The sequence below is a fragment of the Bactrocera neohumeralis genome, chromosome 4 (genome assembly GCF_024586455.1).
Source record: "Bactrocera neohumeralis isolate Rockhampton chromosome 4, APGP_CSIRO_Bneo_wtdbg2-racon-allhic-juicebox.fasta_v2, whole genome shotgun sequence".
NCBI lineage: Eukaryota > Metazoa > Arthropoda > Insecta > Diptera > Tephritidae > Bactrocera > Bactrocera neohumeralis.
In genome coordinates this window covers 19,062,761-19,088,035 of record NC_065921.1, presented here as the reverse complement: position 1 = coordinate 19,088,035, position 25,275 = coordinate 19,062,761, and the positions used below count along the sequence as shown (strand labels likewise).

Genomic DNA, 25,275 nt, shown 5'->3' with positions numbered 1-25,275 from the left:
ATGTGTGGATATGTTTGTTTGTATATGCATACATGTGTGTGTTGCATATAGTTAGTTGGATGCGCTTGCTTTGCTTTACTTTATAATTTATTTACTTTGCCAACTTCAACTTGCCTTTCGTTTCATTTTCGTTTTACCGTTATACGTTTCGTGGGTTTTTCCCCAGCTTTACATTTAATTTCAGAGTTTTCACAATTTTCAAGGTTTTCAGGCATTCTGCAGCACTTCTGTGCCATTTTTATGCCTATACTCCGATTTTTACCAGCTTTTGGCTTTGCCTCATCTAATAAGAAGTCGCATATGTATATAAAAACATATGTATGTGTGCATGTATGTATATATATGTATATAATGCGTTACTAAGTTATGTACATACTGAAATATTTTCACTTTTGCACATATTTAATGGCACCGTTGGGTGCGCAAAACTGTGTCAGTTCGCATTCGGAAAGTTTTCGACTGGCATTACAGGCCACGTGCTCGCTGCCGGTCGGCATTATTGGTGTGCTATTAAGTGGCTCACTTGTTCTTATTAAAATTTAAATTGGTCTTTGGTGGGAAATTATTGAAAAAAGTTTTATAATTCCGCAATCCACAGGTTAGTTATGGGTGGGCATACACATAAGCATTAGAGCGGGTCGATTTTTATTCTATAAAATCGCGTATTCGAGGAATGTGCTAAGGCTCATAATGCACAACTTTACTTCAGAGATTAAGAGTCTCAAAACGAAGACGAAGTTAAAAAATCTGAATAATCTGCTACGTGGGAGATATGTGATATAGTTGTCCGATCACACCGATGCCGATTCAATAGAATATCAAAATTCTCGTACGTATTAAGTTTTATTCGGAAACCTCAAAAACTGACAAACAAATTTTTATGATCCCTAAAAAACTTCACCCTAAAAATCGCTGGCTCGAAACTTGTTTTAGACCCATAATCTTTTGAGTAAAATTGTTCAGAATGATCCGTCCACATGCGATTTTTTCGTTTTTTGGCTCCCTTAAATCGACCCGCTTTAATATACATATGTACATAAATATATACGTTTTTTTCAGAATTGTTTAAAGCGCCAGATACAAATTATAAGGTGGATGCATAAAAACATTCCAACAAAGCTCCCTGAGCTTTTAGCGAGTCACTATCGGTGTGTGTGGCCTATTGCTGTCTTGATGGCACTGATTTCCTCACATATTCGATAAAGCTGTCCATTTTTAGTCATTGCTTGCTTCAAGTCGTCCAATTGTTGAGAGTACAAGTCCGTATTAAGAGTTTGGTCCTAGGGGAGCAGCTTTTAGTAGATGACTTTTTGCAAATCGCACCAAACATACAGCAAAGTCTTCCTGATAATTCCGCTTTCGTTTGATGTCGTCGTAACTGAACCATTTTTCATCACCAGTAACGGTCCGCTTCAGAAATGAATCGATTTTGTTTTTGCGATTCAGCAACAAGGGAAATTCGATCCGTGGGCTTCTGGGCAATCGAACTTTACTTAGGTACTGAAGGTCGGACTTACTTTTACTAACCTTCTATTCACTTTAACATACAATTTTTTATTATAATACTTTTGATCAATATACTTACCATAACTTAAAGACAATAATTCGAATGGTTACTTTACCAGCAGAATAAACAGTATAAATTTCAAAGTTCCAGTTATATCTTGAGTATACTACTATACTATATAATGGTACTTGAGAAAAAAAGAAATGTCTATACTATCTTCCAAATAGCTAATAGCATTACTAAAGCCTTATGCCGTCGATCGGTCATTATACTTTCGCTGGACTTGTCTACAGGATTTATTGAAATTACAACAGTGGCTCTAAATCTGCCCTGAGCAGTAAGTTTTCGGAGTTGTGTAGAGCAACTGGAACCGTAATGATGTAAGTCCTTATGGTTTTATGTCGGACAACATGTTCGATATTTTTATCTCAATATGTAACCATTTTCTAAAATTAATTTCTTCATTATGGGGACCAGCCTTTGAGCATCCTTGGTATTAAGAATCAACATTGTGCCCTCAAGACCATATTACCGTAAGACCAAAATTAAATAAGCTGGTTCTGATCTTTTATTTGCTGTAACCTTGAAGCAGATCTTTCGTGTGGATTTTCTGTAACTATTGCCGATTTCCATTTTTAAAAAATAGGAAAGTTCTTATTGTTGGATCGTCACGAATATTGAAACAAATCTACTTATTCGTTTTTCTTTAGCGGCAATCTTAATTTTATTTTCATGGACAGATAAAATCCGGAGTTTTTATCAGACTGTCGTGGGGAAATCTTATTGTCCTTTTATAACCGTCTTCTTCTGTTTAATATATGCCCACACATTTTCAATAGGGTTTGCATCGGGCGACAGCGACGGCCAATCCAATGAGAGTTTTTCAGTCAACAGAAGCTTCTTCATTGTGTTGCGCCATTTCAGATCATGAGTATGAAGAAGGGTTCGAATAGTTTCGTACGTTATATCTAAACCTTTTGCCATTAATTTTGCTTGTATTGCCGCAGTGTTCCGCGAAAAAAGATTCACCATTCTTTTTTCATCTTTTTTGTTCACTTTTCCCATCGAACCACGTTCTGGTAAATCATCGACATTTTTGGCCACTTTATATCGCTGTATCCACTTCTGTATAAATGCCTTCGACTTTCTCATATATTAAGCAGCCGCTGATTGCGACATTTTGGGACCTTTCGGGTGGATGCAAAGGAACACAGCCTCGTAACGCGACGCGTACTTAGCACTCATGGCGTTTAACGTAATTCTCTTTCAAAAGATCAACGAAAACTGAACCTTTGTTGAAAATGCATCAAGGACAAAGCTTCCCTATATCGACTCGCGAAGGAATTAGAGCGAAATCTTTCATTAACTGTCGGTAAAGTCGACCACGCTCTTACTTGACTTACTGTATTTTTCGGTTTCGCCTTATTATGGAGCTCGATTGTAGAACAGTTTCGACATCGTATTTATAAACCCATGTCTCATCGCAATAGCGAGGTTTTTGATGATTGTAGAGCCCTCTGTTACGTTGTTAAATATCTAGTTTGCGACCTCTGCTCGATGTCGTTTTTGCTAAAGATTCATGTCTTTTGGTATAAGTTTAGCTTTGACATGGATCATACCCGAAACATTAACGTAAATGTGTTGACTCTAAACATAAGAGTCTATGAAATTTTCTGCTATCTCTATGATTCTCCGACAAAGATTTTCAAGCATGGTTTCTTACAAGTTTTCGACGTTATCGTCATTTAGAGAAATGCATAGACGTCTTACATGAGGCAAGTTTTCGATGACTTCACGACCTGTTGTGAATTTTTTTGTGCTACTCAAATACTTGTGTTCCTAAGAAAGTACCAATGTTGGGAAGAGTTCCATAAAGTCAGTTTATGCACAAGTTTAAATGGATCAGTCCGGGTCAAATTTGATCAGATTTTAGTTAACATACAGAATACTTCAATTCAGGAACCTTCAGTTTTACTGCAGTTTTCCTCGGTAATTTTAAATCCATATCAGCGCTTTGCTTTCAATTATAGTTTACTTATATATATACATACATATATAGTATGTCTTTAAAAAACATTTTTTTCGAAATAAAATCCAGTATTTTTCAAAGAAAATATATGCAAAATAACGTAACATCACTTTTCATAACTTTACAGGCGAAGGAAAAACGATATAATACTCATATTGAAGCAAAATTTCAGTTTTGGTTGGAAAGTTATATATTGGTTACATATTGGTTACGTATCGGTTATATATTGGTTATATCTGACAGCGGAAGTTGAAACTTTTATGTAATTTCAATTTTTTTTTATGTTACGTTGTTTTGCATTTTAGGTGACGATATATACATACGTAAAAGACTTACCACGCTCATACATATTTCTAAAATCATTAATTTTTCCATTTTCGAAAATCTCACCTTAGCACTGAAACTAAATTCTCCGAAATCTGTTTGGCTAAATCCCGCAGGCGGAATCCATTCATTTAAAGCAACCATTTAAAAAAGGTGGCCATATAAATAGCTATTCTATCAAATGTTCGCCAGGGCATATTTAAAATAAACCATTTCTAAACCATTTTTATTACACCTATTTGTTCACTATTTGTACCGCATGTTTGAAGGTCAAATAACCACAAAATACCAGAAACTGTGTGCTCAACGCAAGATGAGACAAGCGAAAAGGTTGAAAAGAGCAACCAAAGGTGCCAGCGAGTAAATTTAAATCAGCATTAAATGGTCTTATTTGGCGAAATTGAGTTCGGCCGAGAGGTAGTAAAGTATAAAATAAAGAGATGACATAAAAACTAGAGAGAAAGGTAGTGAAAAGGTTTCCGCAAATTGTTATATGTGCTTGTATGTGCCTAAATGTGAGTGTGTGTGTGTGTGTGCGTAAGAGGTCAAAGTGGCTATGAAATAAGCTACCGACACTTTGTAGATCTCGAAAGTTTATGCGCCATAAAGTGTGTGTCCATATTATACATATAGTACATACATATGTATGCTGGTGTATGTACATATGCATATATGGAAAGTATATGTATATCACGTGTAAATTTTTTCACCAGTGTGTGTGTGCCTTTGCGGCTAGGTGCTTCTGTGTTTGCCTCAAACTTTCTATTGCTGGCATGTTGTTAAATTATGAACTTGTTAGATTTTTATCCGCCTGCTGCTGCTGCTGCTGCTGCTGCTTGCCACATTATCCGCCTGAATTTGCTCGTGTTTTTGGGGACCCCAAATAATGAACAATCATGTGCACATGATGGCTGCGATTATTTAGCTGCTGAGTGAGCATATTATACAATTTTATACCCATGTGAACACTATATAACACCGTTCTCCACGCATACATGCATATTTACATGAGTGTGTGTGTGTTATTGCAGGCATCACTTGACATGCACCGACGGCACTTCACAATTTGGCTGTTGAGCGAAGTCGTCTCAAATAAGTAGTTTTTACCTCATGCGTAGAGTAAAGGAGTGGAAGTGCCTGTGGGGACTTTTGTTTATATATTGCTGAAATTATTTCTCGAAACAATTAAAAATTTGTTGGACAAGTTGACAGGCTAGTCTAGGGTTTAATTAGCCAAAATAATTGTTTAGGTATACCGAGAAAGTCAACGCTATCTAAAAAGTTAATAAGCAGATAGGAGGCTAAGAATTTTCCAAGAATTATGAGCTTGAAGCTGGTAGAAAACATTTCTTAGTACAAAATTGGCAGAAAACGGTTGTAAGGGCTGCTTGATCTTTGTGTTTTCGTATATTATCGGATTTTTCCGCAGCTTGCCGTAAAATATTTTAATTATTTTAGTTATTTTGGGAAATAACTTCGCCACCTGGTCTTTCCGGCGGAATGGAGGTCTTCTTCTTTTCCCGGCGAGTACTGCGGTGAATACTTTTAGAGCTGGAGTGTTATTGGATTTCGTGGCTGACGTTTTTATTGTGTTAATGCTTTTTCGAAGATAGACGAAATTATCTACGACTTCGAAATTATGTTAGTTCAATAGTGACGTAGGAGTCAAGTCGCGAGTGCGGCGACTGTTTGTTTGATGACCGGAGATATTTTATCTTACGCTCGTTCACCACCAGACCCATTTACTTCGCTTCTTTGTCCAACCTGGAGAAAGCAAAACTAACGGCGCGGTTGTTACGGTCAATGATATCGCTAATATTGGCGTACGTCAGCAGAACCATAGAAAATCGCCTTGTCTGAAACCTCGTTTGGTATCGAACGGCCCGGAGATGATCTTTCCGATCCTGATGGAAAGTCAGTTCACACAGCCGTATTAGTTTTGGGAGGATACTAAATTCGGACATAGCTGCATAGAAACAGCTCCTTTCGTGCTGTCAAAGGCAGCTTTGAAGTCGACGAAGAGGTGCTGAGTGTCAATTCTCTTTTCACGGGTCTTTTCCAATATCCATGGCGAAATATCTGGTCAGATGTTGATTTTCCAGGTCTAAAGCCACACTGATAAGGTCCAATCAGTTTGTTGTTGCTTATCCGACTGATCTTGGAGGCGACGTAATGCGCTCACCGAAAGTTTCTTTCAATAAATTGATTGTTTTATTGGCTATAAGGCATGTATCGTCGTCTTGTTGGAACCAAAGGTCGTTCACATCATTAACCTTCAATTAAAGCACGAAAGGGACATTAGCTATGGTTCTAAAGGGTTTCCTATTGACTGTAACATTATAGCCGGCTTCATTTTTACGGAAATTCGGACCTCCCCTGCCTATAGGGCACAGAAAACATTAACTTTTTGAGGTTGTTAAGGTGTCGCAACAATGGCTTTTGGATTTTCTTCACTCCAAATACCTGAAATTTCTTTATAAACGAACTCATTCAAGCAAAAGTGAGTTTCATCATTGAATAAATGTTTCGTTTAAAAATTGGGATCAATGGCCATCTCGTTTGGGGCTCATTCGCCGATCTCTGATGCGCTTAATAGTTGTTCGCATTCAACGGGTCGGATTTTGTAAGCCCTCAAATCTAAATCTGTAAGGGAAAATCTTTCATAAATTGTTCATAGTTCCAACAGTAAGTGGGATCTGAATATATTTAAAATAATATTGCTTAGAGCATTGGTATATAAACATCATATAATATTTGTTTGTTTTTTATCTTGCATTTTTAAAGAAATTTTAAAGAAATAATATCGCAATTTAACCAGTTTAAAGTTTTTATTATTTTTTCAAAATAATATATTTAATATCGCATCATAATCATATCATAAAAATATCGATATAGATATATATATATACATATATTTATATTATTAATATAAAAAACGAATTGTGGTGCCCAAAAGCTTTAGGATGAAATGTTGTAGTCCTTGCTGCATCCTATTAAAGAAAAAGATTTAGAAAGTAATATTGTTGTGAGTAATTAAAGTCAACACGTTGACGTACTATAGTGAGCTTAAATATAAATTATTATATATACATACATATACATACATATATTATATATAAAATAAATTTATTCAAGTACATACAAATACATACATATAGCCCAAATTTTGTGGAAAGTTCCTCACGAAGTTTTTAATTTAACTTTGGTTCGAAAACCCATTCGTCGAAATATGTTTTTAGGTTGGCATGATTGTCAGTGACATCTGTGCCAAATGTCACATCAAACTAATCATTAGTGTTTAGTATACGCTTCTCTTTCTAAAGTACACAAAGTGCATTCGGCGATTTTTACGATAAGTGAAATTATTCAACAAAGAAGTTCCATTAAATTTTGTGTGCGGAATCCAGTTTCTAAAACCAAAATGTTAAGAATTTTGGAAAAGGCTTTCGGTGATAACTGCTTGTCACAAGCAAATGTTTTTGATTGGTACATATTATTTTAAGAGGATCGAGAACACGTTTACGACGAACCACGTCCAGGACGGTCAACAACATCAACTTATGATCAACACGTCAATAAAATAAAAGAATTGGTACTCGATAGTCGACGATTAATATTCAGAGATCTTACTGGCATCGTTAGATTATCGAAACGATCAGTGAAAATCATTTTGAAAGATCAGTTGGGTCTAAGAAAAAAGTGAAAGCACGATTGGATCTAAAGTAATACATTTTTTTGAAAAATGGCGTCGCGTTAACGTCTGTAAAACAATGCTTTCCGACTACCAGGATGTCATGAAACGTATTCCTACTAGTGATGAGTCTTGGATCTATGCTTACGACCTGAAAATAAACGATCAAGCTGAAAAAACACGTTAAAGCAGCTCAGAAATCAAAGTTAGGTTGACAGTTTTCTGCGATTATCGAGGTGTGATCCCCTCAGAATACCTTCCGACCAGCCGAACTGTCAACAAGGAATACTATGTAAGTGTTATGCGTCGTTTGCGTGAAGCTATGCGTAAAACGAGGTCGGAATTATGGTGCTTGATTCTTCGCCCGACTTATGTAGCTCCGTGTGATGTCTGGCTATTCAGCAAACTCAAACGATCGCTCCAGGGAAACCGTTTTGAGTCAGTTGTACACATGGCAAGTGATTCGCTACGCGCATTGAAGACTATTCCGGAAATTGACTTTAAGAACTGTTTCGGGGATTTCAACAAGTGTATTGAGCCCAAGGGGTTTACTTTGAGGGGACATAGATTTTGAAGAATAAATTAAGAATTTTAAAATTTTGAATATAGTCTTACGATATTTTACTCATAGTAGTAAAATATAATAATAAGTATATGAAATCATATGGTTCAAGCTTTTAATACTCCAACATCCAAAATTTTATAATTTTTTTTAGTTATTGTCTCAACAACTGGACTTTTGAGTTATCAGAAAGTTCTGGGTCTTTGGGAATGTCTCTTGTGATATATTAAATTGAAAATATTTTGGTCCTATATGATAGACATGACTGTCTGGTAAGCGTTTTCAACTTCTTCACTGATTCAACCATCTAAGTGTAGTCGCACCTCGGTTTTATGTTACTAACCCTTTTATTTTAGGTGGGAGTGAATTTGTAACGAAATATTCTTCTACTAAAATTCCACCGATTATTGCAAAAGTGTGAACTCATTAAAGTTGTGCACCCTTCTATATATTTACTTATTATTAACACGCATTATAGCGCCCATACTCACTGGTCTCTGAATCCCAACCGGCTTCCACGCCATTCTTTTTATTCTGCTCCTTCAGCCAAGTGTAGAGCGGCGCATAATATTCCATCACACCTTTGCCGCTCAGCTTACGCTCACCTGTGGCGATTTCCATCAAATCACGCCAATGCCTGGTTGCGCCGGCCTCCATCATTTGCCTGCGGAGTGAAATCATTCAGTGAGCCTTTTTTCGCATGGCAAAGCTTAGAAAGGAAGCGGTCAGCTGTGTGTGTGGGTGTTTATATGCAAATGTGTTTGTGACTGCGTGTGTGTGCTTATGTGTATGCAAATGTGTGTGTAAGTGATGCGTGCGCAAACGTATGGTACTTACCTCATCAAATCACCGGCCTTCGTACTGCCATGAAAATCACAGTTGTGCAATGGATATTCCGGATCACCGGGTCGATATTGTTCGCTGGCCAAACAAAATGCCCGATAAAACTGATAGCCCAGTATTTCCGAAAGCAATTTCCTGTTAACAAAATGTGAAAAAGTGTATTCGGTGAGGCACAGCTCACAGTTGTTGTCGTTGTTGCAGTTAGAATATTTGAATATACAGAGCTTTTAGAAATGCACCATTCCATGGAGTCTGCTGCGGAGACTAACTACTTTTAGAAAACCTTCGCTACGCGAGCTGTTGAAATGTTGCGTTGGCGGCAATGCTGCTGGCGCACGGAGGTCAGAAAAATCGAAATGTTCGCCTGCTATATACTACATATGAACATATGTGTGGCAAGAGTATATATGTATGTATGTAGCTGGCTGTTTGTATGCCAAAAATTCCATCGCGGCTCCAGCGCACTAACTCCGCCATTGACATGTGTCAATGCATAGCTGTACTATGTGAGGTAAAATACAAATCGCTCTGTTTGTATGTGTGTGGGTGCTTTTCGGCGCAATTTTCGCCCGCGGTCTCATTTGTGCGCCCTACTTGCTGCGGCTTTAGCACAAGGTTAATTTAGTTGAGGATTTCGAAATTTTTTTACTTAAATCTATTAACAATCGAACAAGGGCTCTAAGCGAAAATATTTGACTTGAAGCATTTTTTGAGGTCCCGCTGGTAATCAAATACCAGTTTCTACTAAGGAGAGCTTACAAGCTTACTCAAAAGTTATAGAATAAAAAAAACATTCTCGTCCTTAAAAGATCAATTTCATTCTAACTTTTTCTGTGGCAGGTATGAAGAAATGGACTAAAAAAATATAAAAATTTGTACAGTAAAAAATTCAACAAGTGGCAACTCTTCTCAAAATATTTAAAAAGGTAAGCATTGTCAGATTTCTTTTGTTTGATGCCCGTATTTTTTAGAACAGGTGGCAACTCTTCCCAAAATATTTATAAAGATTTAGAACAGGTGGCAACTCTTCCCAAAATATTTATAAAGATAAACAATGTCAGATCTCTTTTGTAAGCCCATATTTTCTTTTGATTTAATCTTTTCCATGTAATAGGTAAAAATTTAAATAGGTGGCAACCTTCCTGAAAAATTATTCTCAAAAATTACAATATTATTATTTCATTTTATAAGTTAATTTTTGTAATGAGTTCTAAATACATAAGTGGCAACTCTCGCAAAATTTAAATAGGTGGCAACCTTGCTGAAAAAATATTCTTTAACATTACGATTTTCATTTTTTTATTTTATCATCTAAATTTTATAGTTAGTTTTAAATAAGTGGCAACTCTCATTATTACTTTATTTTATCATTTAAAATTTTTAATGACTGTTAGTCTTATTAAATCGATTTAATTTTATACTCATATAGCATTTTACAAATGTAATAGAACAAAAAATATAAATAAATAGGTGGCAACACTCCTGAAAAATATTTTTAACTGTCTATAGTTCGATACTCTTATTGCATAATTCATATTTTCTTTTTATAATTTTATTTGTAATATGTGGCAACTATCGTAAAAACTGTAACTCTTGTAATCAACTGTTAGTCTATTAAATCGATTTAATTTTGCGCTCAAATAGTATTTTATCAATGTAAGGGCACAAAAAAAAATTAGTAGGTGGCAACTCTCCTGAAAAATATTTTTAATTGTAAGTTAAGTCCTCTATAATTTGATACACTTATTGTAAAATTTTTATTTTTTATTTTTAAATATTTTATTTTTTTTCAATTTATTTGAAATATGTGGCAACGCTCTTGTTTTTGAAATATTAGCCTTCTTAAATCTTTTTAATTTGATACCCATATTGTAATATTTATAAAAAACTTTCTTATAAATTTTGAAGACCCTCAAGAAGCTTGAAAAAGTATTGAAAAAGTTGGAGATTCTCACTGAGAATTTTAGTGAGAAATGTGTTCTTGATGTATTGAGGTGTTCAAGATCCGACAGTGCCATGGGATAGGTTCTTTAAATAATATTAAAATTTAGAACACTTTAAACTGCTATTTTAGTAGTAGTATCTATTACTCCACTACCCTCACTTTCATTTGTTTAACAAGGTTATATAAGTAGTTAGAAGTCTATTCTATACTCATCCAGCATGGACCTTAAGGTCCACTGTGAACTGAGTCCTTTGAAACTTTCATTCCGAATCGTTTCTTGTTGTTTTTGCAAGCTTAGAACGACTGAAAGTAATGAGTTTGAACCTCCACTCTGCACAGAAATAAAGAGTACCCCAACTACAGCCAATTTATGTGATAATCTTTAACGCAAAGGGCATTGGCGTGGAGCTATGAACCTATGAATCCCAATACTTCAAAATTTTTCCATTTTTGTAACCCAATGATTTTCGCTAAACTTTTAGTTCAAACTCAAAGTTTTTGATACTTCAATTTCCAAAGAGCCGACTATTTCAGTACTTGACCGACATATAAATCTGTAAACAAGCTGACCTGAAACTGCTCATTCACAAACTCGATGATTATTCCTCAAAAGTAATACATCTTTCTCGTGAAAAAGGCATACATATGTATGGTCTACTCACTCGGTATTTGGTTTCTCTGGATTCAGGCCACGATAGAATTTAAAATCAGGATCAAAAGTATTCTCATTACGACGCTGCGGTGGCACAATACCAGCATACTTATTCTGCAAATTCCAGTAAGCACAATTCAATTCCTGAGCGCCAATATGACCGTCCATCACGTCGACCAAAAACTTGTCATTTATGAAGTACTGTGGTATCGCCAAAATTGTGTGAATACCCTGAAGAAACGAGCAAATGGAACTTAATTAGCAATTTATAGGTCTTTATAATAGTCGCTTGTCTTACCATACGGAACAGTCGATTCATTGATTGTTCCTCACTCAAGCTGTGATTGAAGAGCAAATGCAATCGGTTGAGATGCCGTGGCGTGCCCGAAGCGATAACGGCCGCTTCGCCAATAGCAGCTGCAAAACCCGGGCAAGGCTCGCTGTCCACGCCAAAAGGCAACCGTCCACGATAGAGATTATATTGCAGTTCGGCCATATTACCGTGCATTTGCAAGAGTTTCTTATAATCCAACTTGGGGCAATAGCGTAGCGCCGCTTCCGGTGGAAAGTAGAATACTTCAGCGTGGCAATCGGAACCGATTTCCTCATCGCCAATGCGACGTGAAAAGCGTTCATAGAAAGAGCTGTGTGGAATAAAGAGTATGTTAGAAGTTAGATTAGTTATGCATATTTGAATTTTAAGAAAAGAAAGCAGAACCAAAAAAGTATGGAATCGAAATATCGTGGAAATATCGTTGAAGAGCTTAGGTTTAGGAGGTTTAAGAGTTTCCTACGAAACAGTATTATGGAAATTCCAGTTTGGAACTTCACGATTTATGTTCGGAGCCAGTGTTTCGACTTCAATTGGTTGGTAATTTCGGAGGTAGGGCCTCTAAAATTTAGTATTCGTGGTCGATATTTTTAATCCCAAACACCTACTGTCTCTGTCCAGCTGGTATATTAAACAATTCTGAAGAAAATTTCTGAAAATCTGTTCCGTTTCAAGAAGAGCTTGGAGGTCATAAGAAAACTCGAAACTATGAAGCTGATTAAATTGAAAGGAAGCTTGAGCTTATATCTCTACTATCGAAAAATGGTAAAATCATTCAGATAAGGCCAAAGAGATCTACTGTTTTAAGTAAACCTGAGGACCATAGACTTGCCTGTGTCGGGGTTTAACAGTATAAACCTGATGTTTTATGGATAACTCCACAAATTTAGCTTGACTTTTGAGTTGTTAGTGCTACAATCGATTAAAAACTTGGATCCAACAAAAGCATATATATGTGGAGTAATTAATTTCTAGATTCCTTTTAAAGAATCACAGAATATTCAAATTTAATGAAGAATATCTGTTGAGTAAAATTTTCGATGACTCGTTCGAGCATTTCGACTGGTAACTGGCGAATGACACACTTAATGTTTTGATACTAGGCCTGAATCGAAGCGGGATTACTCACATGGATTTTAGACTTTACATAACCCCACAGGACAAAGTCTAACGGTGAGATATCACGAGATCTTGTTGGCCAAACGATCGGCCCAAAACGTAAAATTGTCTGCTGACTGAAGTGTTCTCTCAATAAGTCCATTGATTGATGCGATGTGTGGGAGGTGGCGCCGTCTTGTTGAAACCAAATGTCGCCAAGATCACGAGCTTCAATTTCAGGCAATAAAAAGTCGGTTATCATGGGGCGATAATGGTCGCCATTGACGGTTAGGTTTTCATCGACATTATTTTTGAAGAAGTTGTAAAGTATAAGGATTTTCGGTTTGACTCTTATAACTTTACGTCGGGTCTCAAAAACTCCTAGTCTCTACTCCACAATAATATTTTTCCAGACCATAATTCTATCTTTACATTGGAACTTTACTAGACTACTTCAGTCTAAGAAACTTATTTCGGCTTTGGCAGCTAATTGGCTAGCTAGTTAGCCATTTGAACTCTCAATCTTGGTATTTCTCTTACCTTGAAGTTATGAGCGTTGTAATAGCTTCTACATATATTATTCATAAATAGATATGTACTTACTCCGACATATGATTCAACCCGATGGACTCAAAGAATTCCGCTGACTTTTTAATAATCTTCACTGGTGTCACAAGTATTTCCTCTAGCCGCTGCTTAACGGTCGGCAACTGATGCGTCGGAAAGGGTGTGCGGAAAACAGGGCGCGGCGACCAAGCCTGTCGCACAATTTGCTCCAACACAGGCGCCGGTATGGCGCCCTCTTCGGCATACAATTTCTCGCCATAAGTGCTGCGTACACTTTTCAGTAGATAGGCGTGTAATTCCTGATATAACGGCATTATTTCCCATACGACATTCTCCAGCTCACGTTGAAAATTATCAGTATCGTAATACAGATACCAGGTACGTGATGGGGTTATGTGGCCTAATTGGGAACAAGAGCAAACAAACATCATATACAAGCATTGATTTAACGGAAGAAGTCTAGGTAAGTGGACGTGTGTGGACTCGAGGTATATGAGTGTGTTGGTGTATGATGGTGAGTGTGTGTGATGTGTGTATGCGCATATGTGCTTCAGGCATTTTATTAGTGGTGTTGGTAAATGTCGTTTTCGTTTGTGATTAGTTGAATGGCATCTTGTTCTCATTGATTTCTCGTCAATCACATGGTCATTGGTTGCCTCATTACCACCACCACAACCAGCACCAGCACCAGCAGCAGCACACCGCCGCAACTGACTTGACAGACCTGACATCTCAAGCGGTTGCTCGGCATATTCAGGTTGTGCTACTTCTTACATACACATGGAGGTATAAGGGCCTTCGGGTTATGCGTCCACCGGTCAATTTACCTAACATATTTATGTGCACACACACATACGCAGCCAGGCATCGCGTTATTGCACAAAGTATAGTAGTATATATGTGTGTGTGCGTGTGTCTTCTAATTGACTAGTTGTATGTGCCATTTTAAATGCAATTTACGACATCTATTTGCAATTTCATGCCCGACACATTGAAGGCGCACATTGCTACGACTGACTCGCCTTTGGCTGCCTGACCGCCTGACCGCATGGCTGCTGTGCCAACTTAACAAACTGCTATTTAAGGCGGGGCGGATGCTGGTAGCGAGTTAGTGGGATATTAAGTTAGCTTCCTGTGTCTTCGATTTGTATATTATTATATGCTTGAGCTTGTGCTTTTGAAGCATCACTGGTCGGAAGAAAGCTAGTTTACAAACATGGCAGTGAACTAGTTGGAAGGCGACGATACTTGACGATTATATAAAGTCATTTGATAACGAGACTCTTTTCATTTCCATTAATTAATAAAACACACAACTAGTTAATTTGCGATCTTCACTTAAACTAGTCCGAAAAGCATCAATCTTAGATCAAGGTATCTCAGTATTCATTATTGGATAATATTCAACCGAATAAACCACCTCCAGCACGCAGCAAAGAAAATATAGCAGTCATAGCTGAGAGTGTACACGAAGACCGTGGAGAGTCGATTCGGCGCCGTTCGCAGCAACTTGGACTGACGTATGGAACGACTTGACGCATTTTACGTCAAGATTTTAAATTAAAAGCGTACAGCTTGTGTAAGAACTGAAACTGTTCGCCTTTCTGAAACGACATCGCTTCGAACTATGGGCTCATGAAAAGTTCCAGGAAGATCCGACGTCTTCGAGTCAAATTTTGTTCAGCGGTGAGGCCCATATCTGACTCAATAGGTATGCAAACAAGCAAAATAGCCGCATTTGGGACGAAGAGCAACTGGAAGAGATCTAAAAGCTGTCATTTCATCCAGAAAATCAACAGTTTGGTGTGCTTTGTAGGACGGTAGAATCATCGTTCCATATTTCTTCAAAAACGATACCGTTGCCGTTATCGCGCCATGATAACGACTATTTCAAGCTCGTGATCTCGGCGACATTTGGTTTTAACAAGACGACGCCACCTCAGATGCAGATAATTTCACGTTTTGGGCCGGTCGATTGGCCAGCAAGATTTTTTCCTGTGGGAATATGCAAAGTCTAAAATCTATGCGAACAATTCCGCTTCGATTCAGGCAATTTAGTCGCCAGTTATCAGTCGAAATACTCCAACGAGTCATCGAAAATTGATGGACCTTCTGAAATGTAGCCGCGGCCAACATATGAAAGAGATAATCTTCAAAAAAGGAATGCCAAGGAATGTTCTTTCGAGTAATAGTAATCATTCCCCATTAAATTTGAAGATTCTCTGTTTTTTCTTTAAAAAAGTAGGGAACCTCGAAATTTTTCATTTTGTTGGAGACCAATTCATCGCCAATTGTACTCAACAAAGTCTACTCCAGGTCTACTCTCCTAAATGATTATACTCACAATTTGTTGCAGGATAATCACTTGTACGTACATATATATACATATGTGCTTCTTCTTTGTGTTTTGCGCAGAAATTAGGTTAACATTACGTCTATGGGTTACCGTTAGTTTACGGATGGGTGTGTGTGTGTGTTAGCCGAAACTGACATGACTTGCGTAAAATTTATTTAATGCGCAATTTATTTCTTTTTTCAAGCAACCACGACACTGCGGGGATTTTAATTGCAAATCGCTGCTGGTAAAATGAGCCTTGAAGGTGTCTAAATTTATTTTAATGCTAATAATTCTGATAAAAAGCGTAGTGTAGAAGCTGGGAAAGGAGTTATGAAGCATAGTTAAGCTTTTCTTTCTTTTCTATTTCCATAAGGCAGTTTTCCTCTTCATCTGCTTCCCCCGACGGGTACTGTGTCGAACACTCTCAGAGCTGGAGTGATTTCATCCATTCGGACAACATGACCTAGCCAACGTAGCCACTGCCTCTTAATTCGCTGAACTATGTCCATGTTGTATGGCTCATCGTTCCATCGACTGCAGTATTCGTCGTTGATCAATGCGCAAAGGACCATGAATCTTTTGCAGAACCTTTTTCTCGAAAACTCGTAACGTAATTGCTTACACAGTTCGAAGTAGCAAGAATTAGTTAAACGATAGTGAGTCACCTTATCTGAAACCTTGTTTGATATCGAACGGCTCGGAGAGGTCCTTCCCGATCCTGACGGAGTTTTTAGCAATTTCAGACATCGCGGCTTAAAGGCAGCTTCTTTTCGTGATGTCAAGAGATGCTTTGAAATCGACGAAGAGGTGGTGTATGTCGATCCTCTTTTCACGGATCTTTTTCAAAGTTTGGCAAATTTTTTCAGGCCTAAAGCCACACTGATAAGGTCAAATGTGTTTGTTGACGGTGGGCTTTAATCTTGCGCACTGTACGCTCGGTAGAACATTATGTGCGATGCTGAGGAGGTTACTTGGCGCAGCTAGTGGGGTGTCCCTTTTTGTCCGTACTTGCTCCTTATCAGTTCTTCACCGCTGTATTTGAATAGCTCCGCTAGCATACATCGGCCCCCGCCGCTTTGTTGTTATTCGAACTTTTTCATGCTCGGAAAATGAAACGGCCGCTGCGTCGCCATCAATTAGGGAATCCAGTTCACCATCTTCTAGTGTTATAGTTTCACTGCCATTCAACAGGCTGGAAAAGTGTTCCCTCCATAATTTCGGTAAGCTCTGAGCATCAATCATTTCTTCACCTTTGAAGGTTCTACTAGAGTATAATCAGGTCTTGAAAACTTCTGATAGTCGCCGCATCTTTTTGAAGAATTTTCGAGTACCATCTTTGTCGACCAGCTTATTAAGCTCTTCGTATTCAGGCATTTTGGCCTTTCTTTGTGATGATCTGCAAATGCGACTCCCGAAGAGGAATCTTCAACTTCCGCATGTGTTTTGGTCGATTGTAACGTTGAGAGGTAGACAGTCTGTTTTTTCTCCATTGCGACACGACACCAGCTGTTCTTTTGCCTCCTTCGATAACCAATGCTTCCGGCTGCAGGTGTACATAATGAGCTTGAAAAGCCGCCCCACAGTTCCCTTAGTCTAGTTGAGTCGATTAATTAGACCTCGGTCGTTTTCCAAAACGTTAAAATCTACTCAACAGACTTCATATGGATTTGGATCCGCTTAAGAGTTCGCAAGAACGTTTTCAAAACAGTTTTCGAGTGTTTTGTGTCATTGTAACAATAACGCTTCAGATCTAAACGATCTGTTTCGATCGGATATTAGCATTATGATGTACTGCACCTATTTTTAAAGTTCAAGGGTTCTCCATCTTCCTAAATCCAATTGTTTTATAGTAATTCTTTATTATATGTAGATAAACACCGTCTTGGCTGTTCACCAAACCCAGACTAATAATATGACTAATGAAAAATAAAGTCGTAACCTCTTTAAAAACATACCGTTATATGAGGCCGCCAGGCGCAGCATTCGCACATATGAGATGAAAGCCGATTTGGCACGATTACGATCCGCCAACACCGACCGCCATTCACGCCAAAAGTACTCCAAGTCAGCCAGACTCTTCGTGCGCATCGCATGATTCACTATCGCCGGCACCATAGCGACCTGGAAAGGCAACAAAAATTAATTTTGCATTTCAGTTTCGTGCCTCTTTTCGACTATTTCGCAACTTTACCGTTTGCTGACAGTCTCCCAGCGAGCAAACCATGCGTGAGGTTATAAACGTTTGCATCGTATGCAACAAATCCTTGGCTTCCTCGTAATCCTTATCCGGCAGACCGTAGAGTTGCAATTTTGCGAGACGTCTCACACGTCGCCGCAATACTGGATCTTTCAGCTGCATCACCGGCACGGTGCTGAGGTTCATCGCCAATGCATACACGAGGTGGCGATAGTCATTTTCGATTTCTTGCTTAATCGGCGCTTGATTGATAGCGTTGTAACCGCGTCCTTTGGTGGTGAGATTGAGGAAACTGCTGCGCCGCCGCGCCCAAATGCTTTGCATACGTGTCGAGGCCCAGTCTAAATACTGATTGGCATGTGCCTCATAGACGGCGGCATGTGGATATTTCGTTGCGTTCGTGGTGGCGTTAGTGGCTGTCACAACCGGTGTGGCAGCTTGTGCAGCAAGCGCCGCACCTGAAAGACAAAGTAGCAAGCAGAGCGAGGCGAGTAGTCGGCAGCGCGTGATAGTGACATTTGGTAGCTGGAAGATTAGTTGCAAAATTGTGTTGATAAAGCGGTGCTAGATTCTTTTGTTTTGTTTTTTATTTACAGTTATTTCAGTTTTCGCTTTCTTAGCTTTGCTTACCAACGCTTGCCGGTGTGGGGTTAAGTGTCTATCAATCATTTTGCTCGCTCGCATTGACAGCGACACAGTGAGAGAAGCAGAGCGCGTAGAGAAATGAAACTGCAAGAAAGTTGAGCGGAAAAGGAAATTACAAAAAAATTAATGTACTTATCGCTAAAAAAATACTACAAAAAAAAGTTTGAAGAAATACGAAATAAAAATTAAGCGCGGTCAGTTGAGTAGCTGATTGCGCGCCCACACCAGAGACGTCTCAATGAAATTAGTGATAAGAAAGAACAAACAGAAAATTTTACCGCAATGTACTAGACTTCTAGTAGCCTGACTTAAATGTTGTATTTACAGAATCATTCGAATTATATATGCATATATGCATTGACTTAGTAAGGAGGAGGGTGAGTGTGGGGGTTATGAACATCACCATAATACTTCAAGAAACATGACTCTCTGAAATACTTTTTTCTAATATTTTTATTTCAAATATTAGGTTGCCATATCTCCCTTCCGCCTTTTTGCTCTTTATTCATTGCTTTATAAAAAGTGTTAAAGTCATCGGATTTAGTTCAAATATGCGCCGTTTCGTTCAATAATCTGTTTCCATCTAGACGGCAACTTCATAATATCCCCCTCGTAGAAGGCCCTCTCCTTATTTGCGAAGAACTCGAACAGCCACTTTTCACAAACCTCTTTTGAGTTCAACTTTACACCAACCAGGGCGTTCGCCATGGACGAGAACAGGTCGTAATCACTTGGCTAAATGTCCGGGCTATATGATGGCTGCGATAAAACCTCCCTTCCGAGCTCCCGTAGCTTCTGACGAGTTATCAACGAACAATCAATGAATTGTCCTGGTGGAATACTACACCCTCCTTGTTGGCCAATTCTGGACACTTCTGGTTGATCGCTTGCTTCAAGTTGCCAGTTGTTCGCAGTAAATGGTAGAATTAAGCGATTGGCCATATGGGAGCAGCTCATAGTGGATGATTCTCTTCCAATCCCACCAAACACACAGCAAAATCTTCCTGACCGTCAATCTCGGCTTGGCCACTGTTTGGGACGATTCACCGGCCTTCGACCACAACCGTTTTCGCTTGATATTGTCGTATGTGATCCATTTTCCGTCGCCAGTCACCATTCGCTTCAAAAATGGGTCGAGTTCGTTCCGTTTCAGCAGCATATCGCAGGCGTTGATTCGGTTCAGAAGGTTTTTTTGCGTCAAATCGTGTGGCACACAAACATCAAGCTTTTTTGTGTATCCAGCCTTCTGCAGATGGTTTAAAATGGTTTGGTGACTAACTCCCATCTTCTGGGCGATGTCTCGAGATGCCACATGGCGGTCTAACTCGATGTTTTCCATGATTTGATCGGTATTCGTCGTCACAGGTCTTCCGCCGGCTGGCTTATCCATGGTGTCGTTTTCACCCGTTCTGAATCGTCGAAACCATTCCTTCGCAGTTCAAAGTGATAGACTATCAACCCCCAAAACACCGTTAATCTCATGGAACGGATTTGCCTTTAACGAAGGAAAACCTTAACACAGCGCGAATTTCGGCGTTAGTGAACTCCATGTTTTCACGTCTATAACTGTGGAACACAAAATCCAAACTAATCATGCATAGCGTCGTTTTGTAGGTTATGTCAAGACCTTTCAAAGATGTATAGTATTGCCAGATACGAGCTCCGTAGCGCTTTATAGATAGCCGCGAAATTCAAAAGACAAAAAGGCGGACGGGAGATATTTGAAAACCTAATACTATCCTTCTGTTCTAATATTTTTATTTCAAATGTAAGACAAAATTTCGTATAAAGTGAAAAATATTTAAGATTCTGACTTAGACGTGAATTTATTGTCGCAAATGTTTGATGTTTTCAGTTAGTTTCTCAGCAACTATGAAATTATATTTGCATTCAATGCGGTAATAATGTAATGTAGAAGAGGCAGAAACCGGATAAAGTTATAATGAAAGTTGTTTTTTAATTATAGCTTACTTAAGAGACTTCGTCTAAGTTCATACTAGTTCTTCAGTTGTTTTATCTCTAACGAAGGTATAAGTTAACTTTCTACAACTTTCTCTACATATAGTGCCTAATAACTCTTAAACCTTTTTTACAAATAATTTTTTTTCGTACAATCAACTCTTTTCGAGATTTTGCCATTGTATTGTTACTAGGAGATCTGGAGTTCCATTAATTGTTCGGAGAGAATGGTATTAATCGATTGTCCAATTAATGTAGAGCCTTAGTACTTGGGAAAGTGTTCCTACTCTTCAATTTCAAGGCTGATAATGTTTTCGACAACTCGAAATTTAGATTCTTACATAAAAATCTGCTCTTAAAGATATTTTTGAACGTTTTCTAAATATTGAGACACATCGCTTTGGCATAATTCGACCATATTTTGTGTATCATCCTCCTGTATCGAAATCGACAGGATGGCTTCGTATTCGTGAGTATTTATTTAAATTAAATTAAGTGAGTTTTATAGTCTAGAGGCATGAGTTTTAATTATATTAATATAGAATAGTGTTGCAATGGCTGAAACTTGGGTAAAATTTACTACTTTCGTACCACTTTTTTTTACTGTTTTGTTTTTTTTTTTTTGATAAAATAGTTAAAAATGAAATTTTGGCGTATTGTTATTTCTAGACAAAGATAAGTCTATAAAGAAGACTCTTTAAATATTCTAATTCAGGTAAATCGGTCCAGAACAATCCTAGAAATCTTTGGTATCGTTTTGTAAAAGACAGTTTGGAAAAAAACGCGTTTAAAATTTCGCGAACTGGACGAACCATATTTATATGCCGGGTCGGCAAAATACCTAATTCTCCGAAAATTTAATAATAAATAATTTTGCAAAATTCTCTTAGAGACATATTCTTCAATAATTAAACTTAAGTAATTAAACTTTGAAAAATAAAAATCGATTCCTTTGTTACTAGACTAGAACGACTAGAACACCCCATTAAATGAGTTGAAATGTTTCACACATCTACTTAAACGCTACAGCTCGACGAGTCTATAATCAGTGGCATTAAAAATTGTTGCGATAACTTTGTGAATGAAATTATTTACTTAAAAAACTGACTGATAAGACAAAGTTGAGAATTTGCAAAAAAAGGCTTTGAAATTATATATCTATCTATGTGTATATGGAGCGGTTAGCATCACTCCTAATTATAATAGATCAACGAATTCACTGGTTGTTAGCAGGTAGCACTGTATTTAGCTAGTAAAATATTTAGTCCAGTTATAATATTAAACACCTCATATTGCGTGCACTAATTCGTCTTATTCCGTTTTGATCATCGGTCGAGATCACACGTGTTCTAACGCGGTCAACATAAACATTTCGGATTTTCTCGTAAGTAACAGACTAACCGCAACATATACATTAGTCTTTCTGTTTTCAACTATTCATTTTTTCAGTACCATCAAGAAATTACTTTGGAAATATCCCAAAAAAATGCACTGAAAATTTGAGCCCTTAATATTAACATTAAGAATAGGACCAAGGCATGGAAAAATTTTCCATTGAAAATACACGACAATCGTGATTTTTTATCTTTAAATTTCTATAGCTCAAAGGCATTTTATGGCATCGCTTTGACTTTAGACACATATTCCTCAGAATTGTACACTCTACAAAAGTGCCCATTGCGACAGAGACGAAACTCACACCGGCGCGGTAGTACGGGGCTCTAAACCTGATTTTTCGACGAAATTCGCATTTTTTTGTATATATCTCGTAAATGACAAGAGATATAAAAAAAATGTACATGACAGACTAGTAGGAAATTGTATTTGCTACAAAAAAAGTGTGAGGTCAAAATCGCTATCATTCATACTTCTCGAGATATTCGGCTTTTTAAGTAACCATAATATACATATAGTACTATGTAAAAATAATATTGTGTATGGCGATTTTTACGCAGTATCTACAAACTGCTCGATCAAAAATAATAATACCTTTTTTTCGATTTTTTTTTTTATGAGAAAAGGTTTTCTTTTATTCTATAACTTTTTAAGTTTATCATAATCAGAACAGCTGTGTTTTCCTTTTTTCCTTCAAACTATTTTGCATTATTTAATAAATAAATATTCAAAATTAATACTTTTCTTCAAAGATTATTCTTCTATTTTCGGCACTTCAGACAAATGTATGTATACATAAATCTATTAGTAAATCTCATAAAACTTTTGACGATGTTTTTCCGGAAATTTTCTTTCAAACACAAAATTATTCGTTGATCAATGTGTACCATATATAGACCCATACCATATATATATATATATATATATATATATATGTATGTGTATCAGCACTTAATTTGCACTCAATATTAGTTTAGTTTCTAATATAATTTTTTAGGAAATTAAAATATTTTTTTTTCAAGAATAAAGTTTTTTTTTTTCAAAATATATATGTATTTACTTTAAAAGTCTGGTGTTGAAATACTGATTTCCGACACTAATCGTTCAAAGCCGCGGAGAAGACTGAAAGTTTTGGAAAAACTTCTGATTATGGCAAGCTGGATGTTGCGAGCTTATCAGCTATTATAAATACGCGCTTAAAACTAGAGAATGAGCGTGAGATTTGAGAAACAATTTTCTGGGCACAGTTTTATACCATTCATTGGTTTTTAAGAATATTTATTAAGGTGATTCTCTTGAAAGTGAATACCATAGACTAAACATGACTATGGTGTTGAAGTAGGACTATCGGCGCTTGTCTTTTGCTTTACCCCATATATCATTTATATGTGGTTTATGTTCTCAGGTTAAAATCAAAGTTTAAAATGGAACTTGTGGTTCGCTGTGCCCCACAGTATTGAACTTCAATATATTAAGAAACACCGGAGAGCACTACGTGTAAAGAAAACCATGAAATTTGTGCCTTGGATAGTTCTCTCATATAAGTATTTGGGAACCCTATAACATTCCCATGTTAGTTGAAGGCAGAGCATGTCTACTGTGTTATAAAAACCAATAAAAGACCATAAGATGCTTAGAGCTTAAATGACTATTTAATTAATGTTCTCTCGGCTCCACATTTCATACTATTATATCTGCTGGGAAATACAGTATACGGAGTTCAAAAGAATTTGGTATTTCAACATACACTTCCGCAAACTGAGTGGTCTATGCTTTACAAAAAATCGAGGGAAGTATGTGCGAGAAGAAATCGCTACAGCGCTATTGGAGGAGAATACTGTCGGGAACTATCCATTGACTTCAGTTTGACACAGTAGATCTACTGTTTCGAAGCGCAGCCTCCTTCAGAGTAGTGACTATCCACTCTGATAGCAGATCGGCCATTAGCTCGCTGACTGTATACTCGAGACTAGTGAAAAGATGTCTGTCTTTGGGTTTGAGTTGCTTCATGACTAGGCTGTTTTGGATGTAGAAGTAATACAGGAAATTGTAAGCTTGATAAGCTTGCTAGGACAGGTTCTTCAGACTCATTAGCTTGATAATGGGTACAGGTAGGATCTCATCTAGCTTTTGTCCTTCAGGACTGGATAGTAAGGTCTCAGGTATTTGCTATAAGTCTGTGCGGAGAAATAAATCACCACCACAACTAGCGCAATGAACGTAGAATTATACTCAGCACCAGTCAAGCGGTACTTAAAGCGATCTCTGCGTACGAGATCAAATCGCTATTGGTGCAGGAGTGTATAGAACGGCTGAACAGTCTATCAGATCGCAACCAAGTGCACCTTATCTGGGTACCCGGTCACAAAGGTATAGCCGGGAATGAACTGGCTGATGAGTTCGCCCGCTTCGCAGCATCCACCAACATGGTAGGACCCGAACCTTTTAATTGTTGGTTCTCATATCACAAAGGAGCTGCTCCGCAAGCATGATGAAGTGGGCAGAGAGGAATATTGGCAAAAACTTCGAGGCAAGCGCTAAGACAAGTTGCCTTCCATGAGACAAACTCTGGCGAATTGTCGCATTCTACACTGGCCTTTGTAAGCTTAAGAAGCATTTCTCTAACGTGGGCCTAGTTTCTTGTGCAAATTAGCAGTTCTGCATCATGGAGCCTGAAATTCCAGAACACCTGCTAATTGACTCAAACTAGGAATCATATCGCCTCAATAGCACCTAGCAGTATATTGGAATTTATCAATATGCTGGGGTTAAGTGAGTTGTTGTGACTTAGGAGAGGGCACAACAGACTCGCGGTGAAATCATCATTTTTTTATCTAATCTAATCTAAAGCTTCAGGCTAGTCAGCTACTAGCAACTGCCCAGTCGCAATTTCTTTCCATTCCAGGATAAATCGTAAGAAGTCTAGTGAACTCTTCGTCCCCCATAATTATAGCAGTTCTAATTGTACGATCGGGGTTCATGGAGCATCGGATCTCATACTCTTAGATATCCAATGGAAATAGAAAGAAAGCATCTAAGAGAATTTGTGTCGGTTTTAAGGCTTTTTGTAGAGACTTAGTATTGCTTTTTTATCAGAGTTTTAGTTAAGGTAGTGAGGGTGGTGGATCAGCCCTCTAACGTAGCCTTACCTAACGTAGTTTCTCTTTAAATTCAATGGCAAACTAAGATGTT

The 25,275-nt window shown here is 37.7% G+C and overlaps 2 protein-coding genes across 3 annotated transcripts in view; one reads left to right on the top strand and one right to left on the bottom strand.

Annotated features, from left to right (window-relative positions):
- LOC126757347 (sodium/potassium-transporting ATPase subunit beta-1-interacting protein) overlaps positions 1-25,275 on the top strand; it is a 265,042-nt gene that overhangs the window by 207,420 nt on the left and 32,347 nt on the right. The window lies entirely within an intron of this gene.
- On the bottom strand, positions 6,670-23,205 carry LOC126757354 (angiotensin-converting enzyme-like). Of its 2 annotated transcripts, none has more exons than XM_050471189.1 (10): positions 23,144-23,205; positions 18,679-18,813; positions 18,079-18,609; positions 17,843-18,008; positions 13,586-13,949; positions 11,852-12,197; positions 11,564-11,784; positions 8,951-9,091; positions 8,605-8,777; positions 6,670-6,850 (listed from the first exon to the last, which is right to left on the bottom strand). In XM_050471189.1, the coding sequence occupies exons 2-10, from the start codon at positions 18,766-18,768 to the stop codon at positions 6,819-6,821; spliced, it is 2,064 nt and encodes a 687-aa protein (XP_050327146.1). In that variant the 5' UTR covers positions 18,769-18,813; positions 23,144-23,205; the 3' UTR covers positions 6,670-6,818. The 2 variants fall into 2 exon arrangements, with proteins under 2 accessions (XP_050327146.1, XP_050327147.1); XM_050471190.1 differs by having other exon boundaries at positions 18,715-18,813.

Excerpts from the sequence above, each read along its gene's own strand:
- LOC126757354 (XM_050471189.1), bottom strand. The coding sequence starts at position 18,768 with ATGCGAGCGAGCAAAATGATTGATAGACACTTAACCCCACACCGGCAA. Across the intron at positions 18,009-18,078 it reads TGGGAGACTGTCAGCAAACG|GTCGCTATGGTGCCGGCGAT; the intron begins GTAAAGTTGCGA and ends TTGCCTTTCCAG. Across the intron at positions 13,950-17,842 it reads CCTGGCGGCCTCATATAACG|GCCACATAACCCCATCACGT; the intron begins GTATGTTTTTAA and ends GTTCCCAATTAG.